The sequence below is a fragment of the Lates calcarifer genome, linkage group LG19 (genome assembly GCF_001640805.2).
Source record: "Lates calcarifer isolate ASB-BC8 linkage group LG19, TLL_Latcal_v3, whole genome shotgun sequence".
In the NCBI taxonomy this organism is placed as follows: domain Eukaryota; kingdom Metazoa; phylum Chordata; class Actinopteri; family Centropomidae; genus Lates; species Lates calcarifer.
The window spans coordinates 21,568,184-21,585,588 of NC_066851.1; the positions used below are offsets into that span (position 1 = coordinate 21,568,184).

Consider the following 17,405-nt stretch of genomic DNA (forward strand, 5'->3'; position numbering starts at 1 on the left):
GTGTGTACAGGTGAGTGTGTGGTGAAAGCTCGGGATGAAGCAGTGAAGACAGCAGGGTTGAGTGGTTTGATGGGGGAAGTAGAGAGAGTTCATGTTTTGATGGGAAGGAAGGGTAATACAGGATATGTGGCACTCTCCATCAGCTACAGCGAGCTCTTCAGAACTGAAGAAAACTGCAATCCTGCACACAACAGTGACCCAAAAGGTTCAGCCAACAGGGCACTCATGCCCACACAAGACACTGAGAGGCTCTTGGACTGAATTCTGTTCAGCAGACATTTGGCAGCTTAGTGGCCATGTCAGTGGCATTTTAGATAATTCAGAAAATTAGAATAAAAAATGTAAAACGAATTTGACAGTGGGTGAGCTTAAATTGAAAATCAATACTGTGTAGATGTGTAAATCTATTAGATATTTCCTCAAACCCTGCTACCCTCCAACATTTTATGCAAAAGGGTACTCAGTTTGTCTGTTTTTATTTGGAAAATAGTAACAGAAGAGAATACAAAAACACAGTGGAAATCCTAATCTAAAACTCCCCTTTTCAGCCCAAATATTATGTGGATTTACTGTGTATTCATTTGATAATACTTTAATTACTGTGGCACATAATCAGTAGCTCATTTGTGTTTTCTTCCCACTTGTCTTTTTCCTTTAAATTACAGAGAACATTCTCTGAGCTGTCATCATCACAACAGGATCTTGTTTTTACTGTAACATGTGGTGATCTGTGGCTTCTTGTGGAAAGAAACAACAGGTTGAGGAATTGTGGGGGATAAAAAATCCTGCACAAAACCACCAATTTGGGCATTCTGGGATAAAAAACATGCAAAAGCAGAACATGGTGAGCCTTATTCACTCCATTATCTCATCCAAAGCCGAGATTGCTTTTAAGAAAACCAAACTAAATTGGACTCATGACAGGTGGCTACTGTAACTGAACTTGGAAGAGCAGACTAATTAAAAAAGTTTTCACTGTTAAAATGAATACACATTTCCTTTTAAATACAGTAACTGAAAGTCAAGATGGTGGGTGTGTAAATAATCAGTGACTTATGCTAACGCACCTTACGTTACTTTTAGTGTCTGGCAGATATAAGCAATAAAAAAGTAAAGTGATTGGCAGTGGAAATGAAAGGAAAATCTCCTCACAGCTTAATGAATGAATGAATAAATCATTAAGGAGGAATATTTTTGCTATTCTGAAGACAACAGTAGCAACTTAACTGTCAGTTACAAGCGAGCACAAGCACATCATAAGCACGTCATTTATATAAAGCATAAATGAAAACATGATGAATGAAATATGAACACATGTTGTAACAAGTCTACAAATGTCTCAGTAATCCACCATAGACAGATAAATCCCATATATCATTTCCTCCCTCTGGGGGCAGCAGTTACCATTTTGAGTGGGGCCAGTATCAGGATGACATAGCGGACCTCGCAGCAGTTTTCTCCCCAGTTTTGCGGCCTCTCCAGGCGGGAGATGCACACGTGACGCCTCTGGAGATGCTTCACATTGCAGCTGGAGCAGAGAGGGAGAAGGAGGAGGTTTTATAAATGTCAACGCCTCACCTCACCAGCATCGCCCTTCATTTCCATAGATTAACCTCTTTCTCTCCAGCAACAGTTAGTATTCAAATGTGCACACAGACAAACAATCACAGAGTGGAGACACTGACAAATTCCTGCAGTTTTACCAGATGGATTAAAGCGCATTTTACACAAGATTTAAATATGAAAGACATGCAGCACCACATTCACACACTGAGAATATTTCAACTACTTCTTAAAATAAATTTAAAACATATTGAACTCTCGGAAAAATTGATTTCATTGAACTATGACAAATACTCTTTCAGTTGTACATGTTTTAGTGATAATACTTTTTATCAATACTTATCCTTAGTAGGTTTAACTAAGTTGTAATTAGTAATGAGTTATGATTAAATTAAAATTCAATCAATGACAGACAAATATGAATAATAATTCCCCAAACTGTTGTTGATTAATTTTCTGTTGATCAGCAAATCGATTAATTAACTGACCCTATCACCCTAGCACACAACATGCACATACACCTCAGCTTACAGGATGCAGAGCCAGGACTGTTGGTACTGGACCCCGGTGGCGGTGGCTGTTACCCCCTGGATCGTCTCTGACAGCAGGTGAACTGTGGAGCAAAGGTCAGAGGTCAAACACATGTTAGCTGAGATCGACCTCATGTCCAGTTTGATCCTCACTCGCTCTTATTTTCTGCTACACAGTGTTGAGCTCCTTCTTTTCTGTGTGGGTCTTGATACTTGATAGCACCAGCAACGCATGTCATCCCACTGTAGCTGGCACGTGCTAGAATGTAAATGTTAAACGTTCACATTTATAAGAGCCTCTATTGTTTTAATCTAGAGTGCTAATGTTTTTAAAAATAAAACCTGGCTCTGATTTTCTTATTTTAGCCAAATGGTGTCAGCCAAATTCCTAAAATGTTCAACAGAAATCCAGCTCCTCATCTGCTGAGCCAAGCCTCTCAATATGATGTCTACATCAGAAGTGTCTAACGAGCTCGCCTTCTGCTTTAGACGCTGATGCCAGTCTGCACTGTGTGCAAACACCACACCACCACTAGCTAATAACGATGTCCATCTAACCGCAGACAACACCAACGCTCATGTTAGCAGATTTAAAAAACACATTTCATTATGCTGCCATGTTTACACAGTACAAATCATTAAACATGGGAAACTAGCGGCGCTGCTGAAGCCTGCTTGATGCTTCCTAATAAGAGGAATCTCCCTTCCGACTTCTCAAGCTGAGAGTGATGAATAATAGTGTTTTAGGGGGTATTCTTCAGCAGACCGACTATCCCAAACCCCTCAAGAAGATTCAGCATGCTTTGGCTTGCAACGTCCTCTTCGACTCATCAGCACTGAACAAATTACAGGGTGGAAATGTTTTGTATCGTAAGCAGCGGGGACGATCATTTCCGTATCATTCTGATTTTCCCTGCCAGTGGTTTCTCTCTTTCTTTCTGTCTCTCTTTGTCTTTCTCTCCATCACTCTCCCTTTCTCTCCCTCTGCCATGCCATCTCATCAATAAAGTATCCTCCATTCATGCCAGAAAATGATGGGCGTCACCATGACAACAGTATCACAGTGCTCAAGGAGTGAGAGAGGCAGGAAGGGAGAATAAGAGAGAAGGGGGGGGGGCAGACAAGAGAGACAGAGAAATAAGAGAGAGAGAGGGTATGTAGATAAAGAGTAAGAGGGGAAGAAAGGATGAAAAGAAGCCTGTAGAGAAGGAGAATGACAAAGGGGGGGGAAGGCTGGCATGTGGGATGGAAGAGAGTGAGAGAGGTGGGAAGGAAAGGGAAAACAAGGGAGACACAGAGAGAGAGAAAATAAAAGAAAAGAGAGAGACAGGCAGAGAGAACAAGGAGGAGGAGACATGCAGAGAGAGAGAGAATGGAACAGAGAAAGGAAAAAATCAAGCAAGAGAAATAGGGGCAAAGAAGGACCTGGGGAATGAAAAAAATCATACAAAAAACAAAGAACGTGACAAACAAGACGGAAAATGAGAGTGAGACAAGATGAAAAGAGGAGCGAGAGGGAGACGGAGGGAGGAAAGGGGACAGAGAAGTGAAGGAGATGGACTGGGATTCAATTCAATTAATAGCAGTAAGCCTGACAGCCATGTAATAATCAAAAACCATCCAATTTCTCATTGACGTCAGGGAGAGGAGAGAGAGAGACAGAAAGAGAGAGAGAGATGCAAACAGAACAAAAAAAGATTAAAAGATAAAGAAGGAGACAGAGGTTACAGGAGAGAACAGTGAAGAAACACAGAAAGAGAGAGGTAGAAGATGTGTGTGGTGGGTTACTGTGGTCTTCCATGCCAACAGACAAGATGTCCAAAGTCAAAGCCATTCACTAACACTGTTAGCCATTAGCCTTCACATTAAAACCACTTGATTTTTTTTATGACAAATGTCTTTTCTAAGTGAGATGGATTGTTTCAGTATTGAGAGCAGTTCAACAGCCAGAGCACTGCATGAACACTGTCAGTGTTAAATATCACTATCACCAAAAGTAAGACGCTTCTACAAAATGACTGATGATTTACTGTGAGGACTAAAACAGCAACACTTCCTGATTTTGTGATTAATGTATTTTAAAGCTTTAATTTATCATTTATGTTTCTGTTACATTTCCTCTTCTATATGTTTTCTCTGTATTTGATAAATAAATATTTTGTATGATGCAGTGCCTAAGCTTTGAACATCAATTATTTACCATGATTTTGCAGTTGTTGTTGCTGTTTGGCATCAGCTGCTTCATGAAGGCTTAACCTAACGCCTCCTACTATAAAGGTGTAGTTGAGATTTAGTTGAATTTGGAATGGCAAGTTGAGTGGGTAGGATTGGTTTTTTGGTCGCGGGTTAACAACATCTTGTCAAACACTTTACTTTACTTTACTCCACTCAGTTGCCAGTTTATTAGGTACAGTGTAAACATTATAACCTTCATAAGAGGAGGATTTATTACATACTACCTATTTAAATGGCACCACTTCCCTCAAAACTGGCAAGTCACTGAAGATCCTGCAATGTCTTGATCTTCATAGAGTGAATGGGTGCTAACCTAGCCATTTACTGAAAAAAGTCATGATCATGTATGGGATATAAGAATATATTGTACAGTATGTTACATCATCAGCTAACATGCAGGAACCACACTTGAATGTTGGAGGAGACAAAGTGCTTGAGAGTGGTTGCTGGTTTGATCAGTGTGATCAAGTGGGAGACTAATTAAGACATGCACATTTGATACTTGTCAGTTACGTGAAGATTTCTGCTCAGTTTCGTCAGCTTTAGCTAAGCAAACACGGCTGTTTCCACACACAGAAAAGAAAAAAAATCACAGATGCTCACACGCAGCATATCAAATGTGACAAACTTCAATGGAAAGTGATGAAAAAATATGAGGAAGGCAAGACTGGATGGCTGGATTGCCCCCTTTGATCTCTCAGGATTCTTGGTGAATTCTTTAACTGCATTATCCACACGGCTTGGTTGGTGGAGGGGGGGGGCAGATTGCAATTTCTGTAAATCACATGAGGATAATACAGTCTGTCACAAATAAGAAGAGACGAATCAATAAATATGCTAAACCAGTCAAAAGGCCGTGATGTTGGTTGGTTGATGTGCCAGTCCAACAACAACAGCAGAAAATCTACAGAGATGTGCAGGTACAACGACACAGAGATTCATGGTTTCTCTGTCAGTGTGTGAAAGGGCCACGAGTCCTTTTAACAAGGAGACTCCTTACATTATGCTCAGAGGTGACCTCAATAAAACCTCCTGATCTTATGCTGCCTAAAAGATTAACTGTGGTCTCAACCACTGGTATACCAGTGAATACACACACACACACACACACACACAGGCACAATGGAAAATGATTGGTTACCTTCAAAGCATGGGCTATGGAGGGCACTTTGAAGGAGGTGATTAAAACACAGGAGGCCTCCATACAGCAGTGGCAGATGAAACACTTACTGTATATTAGGTATCCATCATAGCCAATCACCATGCAGCACACAGACACAATGTTGTCACATGCTGATGAGAGGGCCACTAGGACTGGGTCAACGGTGAAACCTTGTTATCTAGAGAGGCTGTCAATTCTGATCTGCTACTCGCTTTCATAAAACAAATTACATCAATGATAAATAAACTATTGCCCTACATGGATATAGTATCAAAGTCAAGTACAGTATATATAACAAGCTGTATTCCAAAAAAAAACTAATTACCTCATTATACGATCTCCAAAACACGAAGGATCCATTTTTGCTACCAAGGACACAGCTCCAAAGCCAAAAACACCCATTAAATTATTTGAATGTTATCATTTCAATCTCAATCAAATGGATTTATTAATTTTGTCATTTTCAACTCAAAGTATTCACACAAACCCCTCCGTTTTTTTAGCAGGAATTTGCAAAAAGGCCTGATAACATTATGGGACAATGAGTCCGCTGGGCGGAGAGGGCGTTGATTTGAGGGGCAGCTGAAGAGGCATCGATATCTGTGACACGGGAGGGATTGCTGGTGTCTGTAATCATTTGATGACTCAATGCATCGACCCAGTCCAGAGTGTGGAGAGGAACACAAACGGCATACTGATGGTGATTGGTACAGAAGCAAAACCACTGATTGCAGCCTCACGGCGGCTGATGCTGACATTTTCATCCAATTAGCACAGCTTACCGTCATCAAAGAAAACGAAACTTTGAGACTTGTCTGCATGGGGAGAAGGAGGAAGAAAAACCAAGAGGAGAGACCAGAGAGTCAGTTCAGTCACCTTTTCTGATCAACAGGCGAGCAGCTTCTAAGATTTTATACAAACATGAGCAAAGAGAGAGACATTCAAACACACACTGTGCCCATACACACATATATAGACACACTTTCTGGTTAACAGGCACGCACATAAATATCTCTGCTGAACAGAAGCTTCATTTCCTGCCCTCCTTTACCTCATGCATATTAAATATCATTTTCCAGAGAAAATCCCTCAATGTCTCGTCTTTGTTGGGTGCAGAGAGATCTTATCTTGATTACCGTCTACAGGCTATTACCAAAAATTGGATTTTATCACTGATAGCAGTTTCGTGTTCAGCTGGTGCAAAAGAAACCAAAAGACGTCAATGAAGAGATCAAGATGAGAAAAATGACATGTATGGCCACCATTTTTCATGTGGTATAGAGCTTGAATTAATGGTCTCAATTTAGTATTCTGATCATTCCTGCAGAATGTTACAGAGAGATTTTCACAGTGAAAAGTCGTGCCGCCAGCCTGGAAAAGATATATTATTATAATGGAGAGGCACAGTCGGTTGATTCAAAAGTACACAGCACCTTTCCTGTTGAACGGAGCTAATTATTTCCAGAATATTTACAGTACCTGCTGTCAGGGAAGAAAACATGTATCTGCACAAAGTATGCTCTTTAGAAAGAGGGAAATAAAGATAAGTCATAATCCTAGTTTAACAGATGCTCAGGTATTTTTAAAAATCATTAAACAAGTTGTACGAGGGTCACAAAGCTCAAGACTGTAGAAGTGTCTGAACAGTTTTTATAGTAGAAAGAAATCTCACCTTTGCAGGTTAAAAATGATAAATATGTGACTGTTTTTCAGTTTGATTTGAGTTGGCAAAAGAAAAAAAGTAAATAAAAAAATAACACAGGAGAATTATGTAAATGGAGGAGAAGTGGAGAGTCAGCGAGATCGATCAAAGGTGACAGCAATTTAGGAAGAAATTATGGTACAGTCATCACAAATAGGGCACACAATCAGCAGCGTACACAGCACCGAGCACTGTAGCTGCTAACGCCATCACAGAGGAAGAGAGGAAAATACAATTATACAGTACATCATTAGTCAAAATATTGACAATTAGTCATTCTGTGGCAGCCGCTCATCACTTTGTAAGAACTGTCATTATCCTCAGCATCCTATAATCATTTCTACGTTTAAATATTCCAAGTATGTTAAAGGATTCAATGTTTTTTACTTAATAGAAGCAGGTTTAATATGTATAGTAGTGACTGAACAAATATTAATATCAATGCATTGCATCATCTGCAATGCTGTTCATTATTCCTCGGCACAATGTGTGTACTGTGCTCCATCACCGAATCCCAAGACAAAAGTGAGTAAAAAAAAAAAAAAAAAAGCACAAGTTGGCCTCCAAAAATCGACTCCTATACAAGTTGGAGCAGGACTAATTATCTCTGTGGGCTTTCATCTTTTTCATTTCTGTAATTCTCTGTTCTTTCTGTGCCTGTTATAATCTCACCCTGTTCTCTTTATCTCACAGCTGTACAGTATTACACTCCAAATGAGCTGGTCCGCTCGCCAGCCGTATCGCCCCGCTGTGGCAGAGTGAACGTAGATATGGCAGAAATTAATACCTGAAGAGATGTGTCCCGTTGATAACATACTTACGTGCAATATGAATGTATTCCCCCAGGAAGAGCCTTTGTTCCTCCCCCAGAGATATTTTTTTTCCCTCCTCAGCACTGACATGAGTGTTTCACATGTGAATGTTCATGATTTTAATTCAAGGAACCTACCAGCAACGTGGGGATTCTTACTCTGAATTCAAACCAAAGCAACACACTGAAGAGAGGTATTTCAAAATGACAGATCCACCTTTTGAAGTGCTGCATATTCTTATTAAATAATAAAAAAAATTTCAAATCAAAATTAAAGAGTCATAGTTCACTGAAATCCACAGAAGAACAGACCTTTGCAGACCTCTATTCATCACATTCATTAGTATCTTCCCTGCTCATTCTGTAAATATTTCTGTATGTTACATCCATCTGTAAACATATTTTTATAGCTACAGTACTGTTGTGCTGCTCATTTGCTTGTTTCAAACTGCAGTCTTTTATTTGTTGCATAATTGTTCAATTGTTACATCATTCGTCCTCAGTACAATTAATTATCACCCAGTTCTCATCTACTATCCTGTTCCTTCTGCTGCAACTAATTAATTTCCCAAGAGTGATAATTCAAGTTTCAGCTGATTTAAAACATTTCTTTTTGTTGCACAATATATACAAAATAAATAATGATTGCATCTTCTTGTCTAATGAGGCAGTATATGCTAATATTTATATTTAATATCTCAATTTGTGAAACAATAATAATCAAAGCAACACAGTATTTTGTCTGGAGATGGATGCAGATATTAGTTTTGTGAACCAACTGTAACTGTCAATCTAAAGCTGTAGATTCTATTTCATAATAAAGTATCACTGATATCAAAAATATTTTCCTCTAATCTTTTTATCATTTGCTTTATGCAACTTCAAATTTCAGTGAATGCTCAAATTGATTTTCAAAGTAGCCCGGACCTGCACAGGAAGCCTTTTTGTTAAGATGGCAGCCACAGAAGAAAAAGAAAACCTCTTCCTCTGCCTTCATGGGGTATTCTGGGAGAGAAACAGTCAAGTAGCAGCAGCCACTACAGCTTGAGAGTCTCAGAGAGCCATTTGAAAAGCTAAGTGAGTGATCGATGACAGAAGTCAATTATCACCTCGCCGATCTGTCAGAGGCGGCTGTGCAGGACAAGCTCACACACCACCCACCTCTGAGTAACCATCAACAACTGCGGACACCAGTCCAGGCAGACAGGAAAACACTGGACACATGTATATGACAGGCAGCCCTTATACTACCATTACCTCCACATGCTCCTATAGTGGTAAGAAAACACTTTGCTTGTTTTTCCCTGCATCTGCACTGCATCCTTAAACCTTCAGCAAACATTTTAAAGCCAGAAAAAATGTGATGATTAATTTACTGAAAAAAAACCCTCAAATTCTTTTAGACACTAACTAGAAGGAAAGCAAAGTTTGATTTGCCAAACAATTACTTTTGGAAATGGAGTGTTCAGTACAGCTTGTGGCAGAGAGCGAGGCTTCAACAATGGATATATACGGTTATGTAAGAGGATGGATTTCTCCTGCTCTAATGGGCTGAGGAGATTCGCCTTAACCAAGAGGCTTTGCTACTCAGCCAAAAGGACCTGTGCTGAAGGGACTCAACTAATGTGACAGGGATCGGGCCCAAATAGGAAGATTAATGTGTACGCAACTCATGTGTGCAAGCAAAACTATTTCAATAATAACAAATATTTCTGATTTAACATTTTTGTAAACAAGAAAAGTGGCACCTATTGCAACAGTGAAAAGAATAAACCAAACATCTAAAAACATTTTGATTATCTGAAAAATATTGAACCACAGCTCAACCATGAAAGGAAAACAGGATTTAGTTAGTTTTGATTATCAGCTGTGTTGTCCTTCGTGGATTTTGTACTTGGATATGAGTGTTTGTGCCATATGTTATGATAACACCTTGACAGATGTCCTGGGAAACGTTTGATATCTGCACATGTAAATGGTTGCCAACATGACTGAGCATGTTGAGCTCTATTTGCTTTCAGCTAAAAAAAAGCTGCGGGGCAAATGGACAGCTTCAGTTCAAACATCACAAACTTTCCTTTGGGTCTAAAAAGCTTCTTGAACTTCTCAAGTCTATCTGACAATTCTCCTCCTGAACATGGCGAAAGTTACCTTTCAGTTAGGTGCTGACATGTGCAGACGTCAGATGTTTTGAGGTCAGGTATCAGATGTTATGGGGTCTTGGTCTGATTGTAGGCAGGCACAGATGGTACAAGTTCTCTGTCACATTGTGTTTTGTGTGTGTGTGGCTGCTTATTTGTGTGTTTTTTCTACATACAAGCACATGGACAGGGCCCCTGCTTACCGTTGACCTCCTGAGCGCCTGCATCTGTGAAAAGCATGCTCATCACCTCCTCGAAGTTGCAGCTGGGCTCGGATACATGGCTGTCCTGACCCACATGGTGCAACATTCTCTTCAAAACGTCGATCCAGAGAGGCAGCCGTCTCATCCAGTAGGATACTGGCCCTCGCCAAGAAGCCATCCAGGTCCCGGTGTGCCCGAACCTCCTCCTCAAAGTTCATCAGCTTCACATACTGTAGAGAAAATTCAATTCTTTTAAAGTCTGAACCAGATTTACATGAGATATCAGTGCTGATCATGCCATTCAGTGTAATGTTAAAGACTGAAAGATGCATCAAATGTATCTACTCTAAGGATTAATACTAATTTCATATGGTTGTATCTTTGCAAGGGTTTGGCTCATAAAGACAAACTGTCTCAGATATATTTCTAAGCTAACAGGCTGAGGTATTTATTTATGCATTTGAGAAATTAAGACATCTGAAATTTTGCCTGTGAAGCTAACTGTGGCTCATTTTCAGTTTTTCTGCTAAGCCACTTTAATTTTTAGGAGCAGTTTTTTAATGTGGAAATAAAAGAAATGTTATTTTTGTAAAGCTTTGAAGACACTCTAAGGATTTCAAAAGATTTTATTCCCAAATTGGTCGACCCAAACTAACTTTAGAATCAGGCATAAGTCTTTTTTGCTGTTGTTTGATGTTCATTTTCCAGGGACTCACAATGTCGGACTGATCCAATCAAAGATTTCTCAAATGTTGCCATTTTTGTTGCTTGTCACCCTGTTTGTGGCTATTTTAACTCATGTTTATCCAGCCAGCGGAAACATCTGTCAAAGGGCAAACATATGAATCGAACAAACTGGAGATGTGGTAGCTGATTCAGCGGTCCTGAAACAAGACTAACAAAATCACCAATTCAAGCTTAAGATTTTAGGTTTCTTTATGTACACCAGGTCCATGGGCACAGAGAAGAACCATTTATATCACCAACTTTTGAGTCAGCCACTCACAGACTGGGTCTACACCACAAGTGTGAAAGCGCCCTAAAGCTTTGACCTTAAAGTATCCTTCCACACCACCCCCACTGAGTCAAATAGTGTAGTTTTTCAAATGGACAGAGAACATGCTTCACCCCTTCACAGTTCATCAAAATTGGACCACGGGTGTCTAAGAATCACCTGAAAGACAGACGAATGGGCAGCGAGATGAACACAGCTCGATTAAGAGCCCAGACACCCACCAGTCCTCGATTTCATTGATCGTGTGATTGACAGAAATTCTGAAGATAAGTGGATTCCCTACTGTTCTTTTTAAAATAAAACAAGCACCATGCAGAAGGTCCATGACTTGAATCTTTGGAGCTATTTGTGTATACAGCTCTATAAATAAATTTGATTTTGTTTGGTTTGCATGAATCTGTCGAGGCTTAGGTGCCACAGTCTTTTTAGCCTGCATGACAAGTGATTAACAGGTTAAGAATAAACGGAACTCATTTGGAACTGTTTTAGATTTATTTCTGGTCGTACGCTCTGTGCAAAATGTGTGGTCTTGTGGTCCATATGTGAAGGATGGAGCATTGGGACAATTTTCAATTCTAAAGAGATTTCTTGAGTTGTTAATAAAGAAAATGAGGAAGACGCAGCTGTTGCAGCAACATAACCATATCAATATTAATTCTAAATATAGACCTCTGCAAATAAACAGATCCATAACAAAATTCTTGGCGGTGAAGTCTGTATGTGAGCATGTGAAATTGATAAAAAACAGAAGGAGAGAGCAAACAAACAGAACTGTAATACAGAATGGGGAGATTAGTGAAAAGAACCAGGCAAGCTGTTGGCAGGAACAAGGCACAAACAAACTGAAATCTCTGACAGGCTTGTGCTGAGGAAGTCAAACTCTTGACAGCCTTGGTGACCAGTTTAAACCATTGCCCTCTGGGTGCTGCTTTAAACCTCTTGAACTGTGTGGAGGTAGAGAGACATCCATTTATCTCCAGTGCAAGAGATGGCCTGTTGTGCACAGAAATCTGTTAATATCACTTCTAATTTTAACAAAACTTACCCTGCAAAACGGGTGATGGCATCAAAGTAGAAATTTTATTGAATGTGTTGGCTGGGGTTTGGTGTTGTGATGTGTATTCTAACTCTACACACACAATCCAGTTTCAGTCTGGCTTTCATGCTCACTTGTGTTGTTCAGTCTTCACATGTTCCCACTGTGAAATACGCTCAGGGATGTGGGGATTGATTTACAAAGCTATGCAGATGATAACGATATTACCATAGTCCTATTGATACACTGGTTCACTGTATCACTGTAATGTAAGTTGTAATTATTGGTGCAAATGCCCAGAGAGAGATTGCATCAATTCAGTTGGTAGCTTGAAGTTTTGAGTCTTGAGACTAATCAGTGTTTTGCTCCACACATTAGACATACCACAAAAATTGTCTAGTATAATCTGAGGAGTATTCCCAGAGTATAACCCTTTCTCTTTCAGGCAGATTCTGAAAAGATGTCTGCCCGCCTTCATCACCAGCAGGCCTTGATTACTGTAATTCTCTCTTGTCTGGTCTACCCCTGGAAACCTGAGATAAAATGCAGATTGTCTAAAATGCAGAGGACACGTTACACCTGTTTTAAAGTCCTGTCACTGAGCGCAGACTTTAAAACACTGAATCACTCAACTTCCTGATTTAAAGTATGTCCTGAGTGCCTGATATGACTTATGGAGAAGTGGCTTCTTATCTCTGGACCAGCCAGCAAAAGGACCTGAGGGACTAACAGACTGTGCTGTCTAAATAAAATAAAAATAAAACTTGACGTCATAAAAAGAATTTACTCAAGCTCTTTCACACTAGACAAAAAACCCACTAACACTAACATCCGCCCTTTGTCTTCAGTGGGAAAAGGTACAATCAGCTTTTGTCCATTTTCTGATGCTATGATGCACATCAAAGTTCCTGAGTTGGAGCATAAATAGCCAGGAACATTTATCATAATTATTCTTATTATTGTTGTTTATTAACTTTGCTATCTCAGCCACAAATTCCATCTGTCTCCGTTCAAGCAGGGCTCGAACATAATTCAGTGGGTGTTGAGTTTGAAGAGACTGAAAAGAAGAGATTAAAAAGTTCCCACTGTAACAGAGACATTGGCTTCTTTGCTGCTTTCTGCTGTTTACTAATCCTCATCCACTAGTAATGGGAAAGTAGCCAAACAGCATTTTTATAGGGTTTACCCATGTTTAAAGGACCCACATATACGTCCTAATTTTGGTGTAAGAAGGACATAAGTCTTTTAGGGCAGGTGCTATGAAAAGAAAGGTTGATGTGATCTGAGTCCATCATCTGTGGCTGAACATGTAACAATCAATGAAATCAGCTGCTATTGTATTTGTTTGGAATGAAAATCTGCACACAGTTCACAGGTCTCTCCATGGGTTATTACAGTATGAGGGAAAAGCAGTGAGCCTGGATTCTGTATCGGATGATTCTCAATGTTAAATGAATCAGGAAAAAATCTTGATTAGATGCTGCTCCCACCACGTTCTTACGTCATCCAAAATAACGTCTCTATTTTCATGTACAATTGGTGTAAACATATGAAGAGGGCAGTATCCAGGGTAAATTTAGGCATCTCAACACTAACACTCTCTGATCTACTTTGGGGATGAAAATGTAGTCATCATTCCTTCATCCAGCTGTCTGTTCAACTTGCTGAAGTTGGGGCTGATGCTGATCAGTACCAAGGCTCCATTTGGATACCAGTGGAGTTCTTCCCCTCATAAGTATGCATAGGTTTCAAATGAAGTCAATGCCAAGGTTCTACACAACATTTGTTTGTTTCGCTCTCATGATTAAAACATTTGGTGCTTTGCAGTTCTTTTGCAACTTCCTTTTATGGGCTGTTCTACCAAACTTTAGATTTATAATTTAAATCTCCTTACAGAGCAATGGAGATCTGAATTGATCTCCAGTGAGTTGCAGCACTCATTATCAAGTTCCTTACTTAGCAAAAACCACCTTTTCTTTTTAGTAATATTACGTTCAATTCAGTGAACATTAATACTCACCCTTCTTGATGTGTTCAGTAACACACAACCAGAGTCATCAGTATCTGAGGAAAAACAAAACAAAGGGGCACAATTAAGACTTTGCTGCAGTTAATATGTTCTGATGCACAGTAAATGATTTCACACCTGTGTCACACTATCTGCAATGTGTGCATACAGAGGGAAAGTAACAATGGAGACATTTTGTCACATTGTCATAATTGTTAATAACCAAGAGGTGACAGCTGTTATCACTGGATCGACTGGGTTTCCCTCGTCTTTCTATAACGTTTCCCTAAAAGTTGTTGAAATGAAATGACAAAATATGCTGAGAAAAAGTCAATCTATGATCTATCAACATCAAAAAATATCTACAACTGTCTGAGACACACAAACAACAACTGGAGTTTAAAGTTTGTCCAAAGTCGACAGCAAAATATGCAGCAAAATATTCAATGTGCTTGTGAATAGGATCAACATATTCTGTATCAGGCAGTCCTGGCACAACATTTCACATTACATTTTCACATTCACTTCATTCTCATTATCATAATAACTAAGTGATTCAGCCTGCAGGATCGCATTTATTTGGCAACATATTTTCATTCCAGTTATTCTGTTTTGGATTATCAGTGAATTTGAACTACTTATTTTTGAGTGAATGTATTTCATGTACACTTATGCTTGTGGCTCTTCAACAAAATTCTATTAGATACAGTACATATAACTTTTTTAATTCATTAAATATGGGGCAAAATTATACAGCGCAATCATCACTTAAACATGCAGTATGGAACATTTGTCTCCCCCTTCTGGCAAAGGGAGTCATTACACCCTCTGTTTGTCCTTGCAGTCGATTGCTTTTTTTCCTCTCTTTCTTTTTTCCTCTAAACACAGACTTTCTTTTTTAACTGTTTCAGAAACTTTTCTCGGACGTTTCAAAGATTTATCACCATACTCCTACTTGCTGTAGCCTACTCCATTTCCATTACACTACGGTTGCTCCCCTCCTCAGCTCCAAACCAATCACTGCTAGTTGACATAAAACACAGTGGGGGAATGTCGCCACAGACAGTGGATTTAAAACCATTTCTAAAAACGACTGTCCTGACTTAACATTTCCAACCATTATTACTGGTACAACTAAAACTTTTGGGGGCATTTAGTGCCTTTATCACAGCGGAGAGATAAGAGGAAACGAGGGAAAGAAAGAGATGGGGAATGACATAACTTGAAAGCAGACTCGAACCAGGAATGTTGTAGTTAATTGTCTGTGCCCCTAGGCCACAGGGCTCCCCATGACTTCAGTTTTCAAACACTATACTACCATTTACTTTTGTAAAATCTGAATATTACAAGTTTAAATGCTTAATGTTTTAATGCTAATCTGTAGTAATAGGATAATTATAATGTTCTGTACTGCATTTAAAGCATTTATATCCAACAGAGCATTCATTTCTAATGATGAAAATTCTGAAATAAAGATCACGAGTAACAACCACTCAGCCTGTAAAGAAAAGAAGCCTGAGACCCTTTTTCTAATAGTGATGAAAATGTCAAGAGGCAAGTGTCTAAATGCTCTCATTGAACAGGGATTGGAAGTTCTCTGCTGATAAGGCTTTAATACACACGTCTGTGGAGCTGCGGCGAACGCTCAGATAAAGTACAAAGGTCTGGATTTTCCCAGTGTCGAACAAAAAGGGAAAAAGAGGAAAAACCTTTTATGTTAGAAAACAATATGGGGACAAACCTAGGGAATGAGGTTTTCAACACACTTCAGTCCCATAACTAGCAGGCTGTCAGTACCCTGCTGACTCTCATAAAACAGTCCGCCACCACCATTACATAACGCAGTTATCGCAGTTTACTGTGGGGAGGACGTTATTAGGTTACCATGGGCTTTCCTCCTCTGCTCCGCGTGATGCACTGTGTCAGCTCCGTCTGGAAATCAATCAGTGCTTAACTCCACCCTCCAGCGATGGAAAAGCAAGAAAGCCCCCCTTTAACAAGCCAATAAGCCTCAGGAAAGCGCCAGGATATCATAATATCAATAATCCAGCCAGAAGTGAACGTGTTTGAGTCTGCAGAAAATGGGAGGTGTTGGGGGGGGCTTTGATCGCCAGACCAAACACCTTGCCATCATAAAACCCTTCAGGCAGTGGAGGAAGAAAGAGAGTCCCAACCCCTGCCTCTCTATGATGAGACTATGGCAGGGGGCACGTGTCGTGTGCAGTGGATTTGGTTCATCAAAGCCTCAGAATCAAAAAGCACACGGCTGGGCTGATCCGCTCCCACAGGGGAAAGGGAGCTGCGGCTCCAATTGCTGTCAGGCTGCAGCCGTAAGGAGATATTCATATATTCATATAAGATTACCTCGTCCCCAATGATCACCTCTTTCTAATGGCCTCTGTATGTCTCAATACACTGTGTGTCTTAAAGTAATCCAGGAGAATTTCAGGGTTTAGGATTAGGGAGAGGAAGTGTTAAAATGTGACACAGCCTTGTTTCCCTACTTGGTTCCTTATTTGATCAATGTGGCACTATAACTGTTGATTATATTCAGTCAGCCGCAAGTGTTATATAATCTCAGAGTGGAGTGTTGTATTATTTTAGTCATTAAGGGTTGCAGGGTGCTGACTGAGGATGGCTGAATTACTATGTGATAGGAGAGGTCTTGTATCCGAATAAGCTCAAGTGTCCTTGGGCTGGGGTTGAGCAGTGTGTCTGAAACAGTGTATTTGAAACAGTGCATGAATTTCAAATACAAGATTAGATGGAAAAAGTTTGGAGAGTGTTCCTGCTGCAAATGAACAGAGCACAATATGGTAACGTGCATGCAGCAGGTGTGAGCAATGGAGTGACGCTGGGAGAATGTATTTTTGTAGGCTAACCTGGAAGTTAGCATCACCCTGTTTCCTCGACAAAAAGCCAGTGGGATTTTTTATATTTATATTTATTGCAGAAAATTAACAAGATACTCTTCCAAAAAAAAAAAAAAAACACTGTTA

General features: G+C 39.8%; 1 protein-coding gene across 1 annotated transcript in view; it reads right to left on the reverse strand.

Moving 5' to 3' along the window:
- The window catches only part of slc4a11 (solute carrier family 4 member 11), a 76,536-nt gene that overhangs the window by 25,265 nt on the left and 33,866 nt on the right, over nt 1-17,405 (reverse strand). The window contains 6 exon segments of the mRNA XM_018685511.2: nt 1,405-1,528; nt 2,095-2,176; nt 6,273-6,305; nt 10,348-10,468; nt 10,470-10,577; nt 14,419-14,462. Of these exon segments, the coding sequence (XP_018541027.1) occupies nt 1,405-1,528; nt 2,095-2,176; nt 6,273-6,305; nt 10,348-10,468; nt 10,470-10,577; nt 14,419-14,462 (512 nt within the window).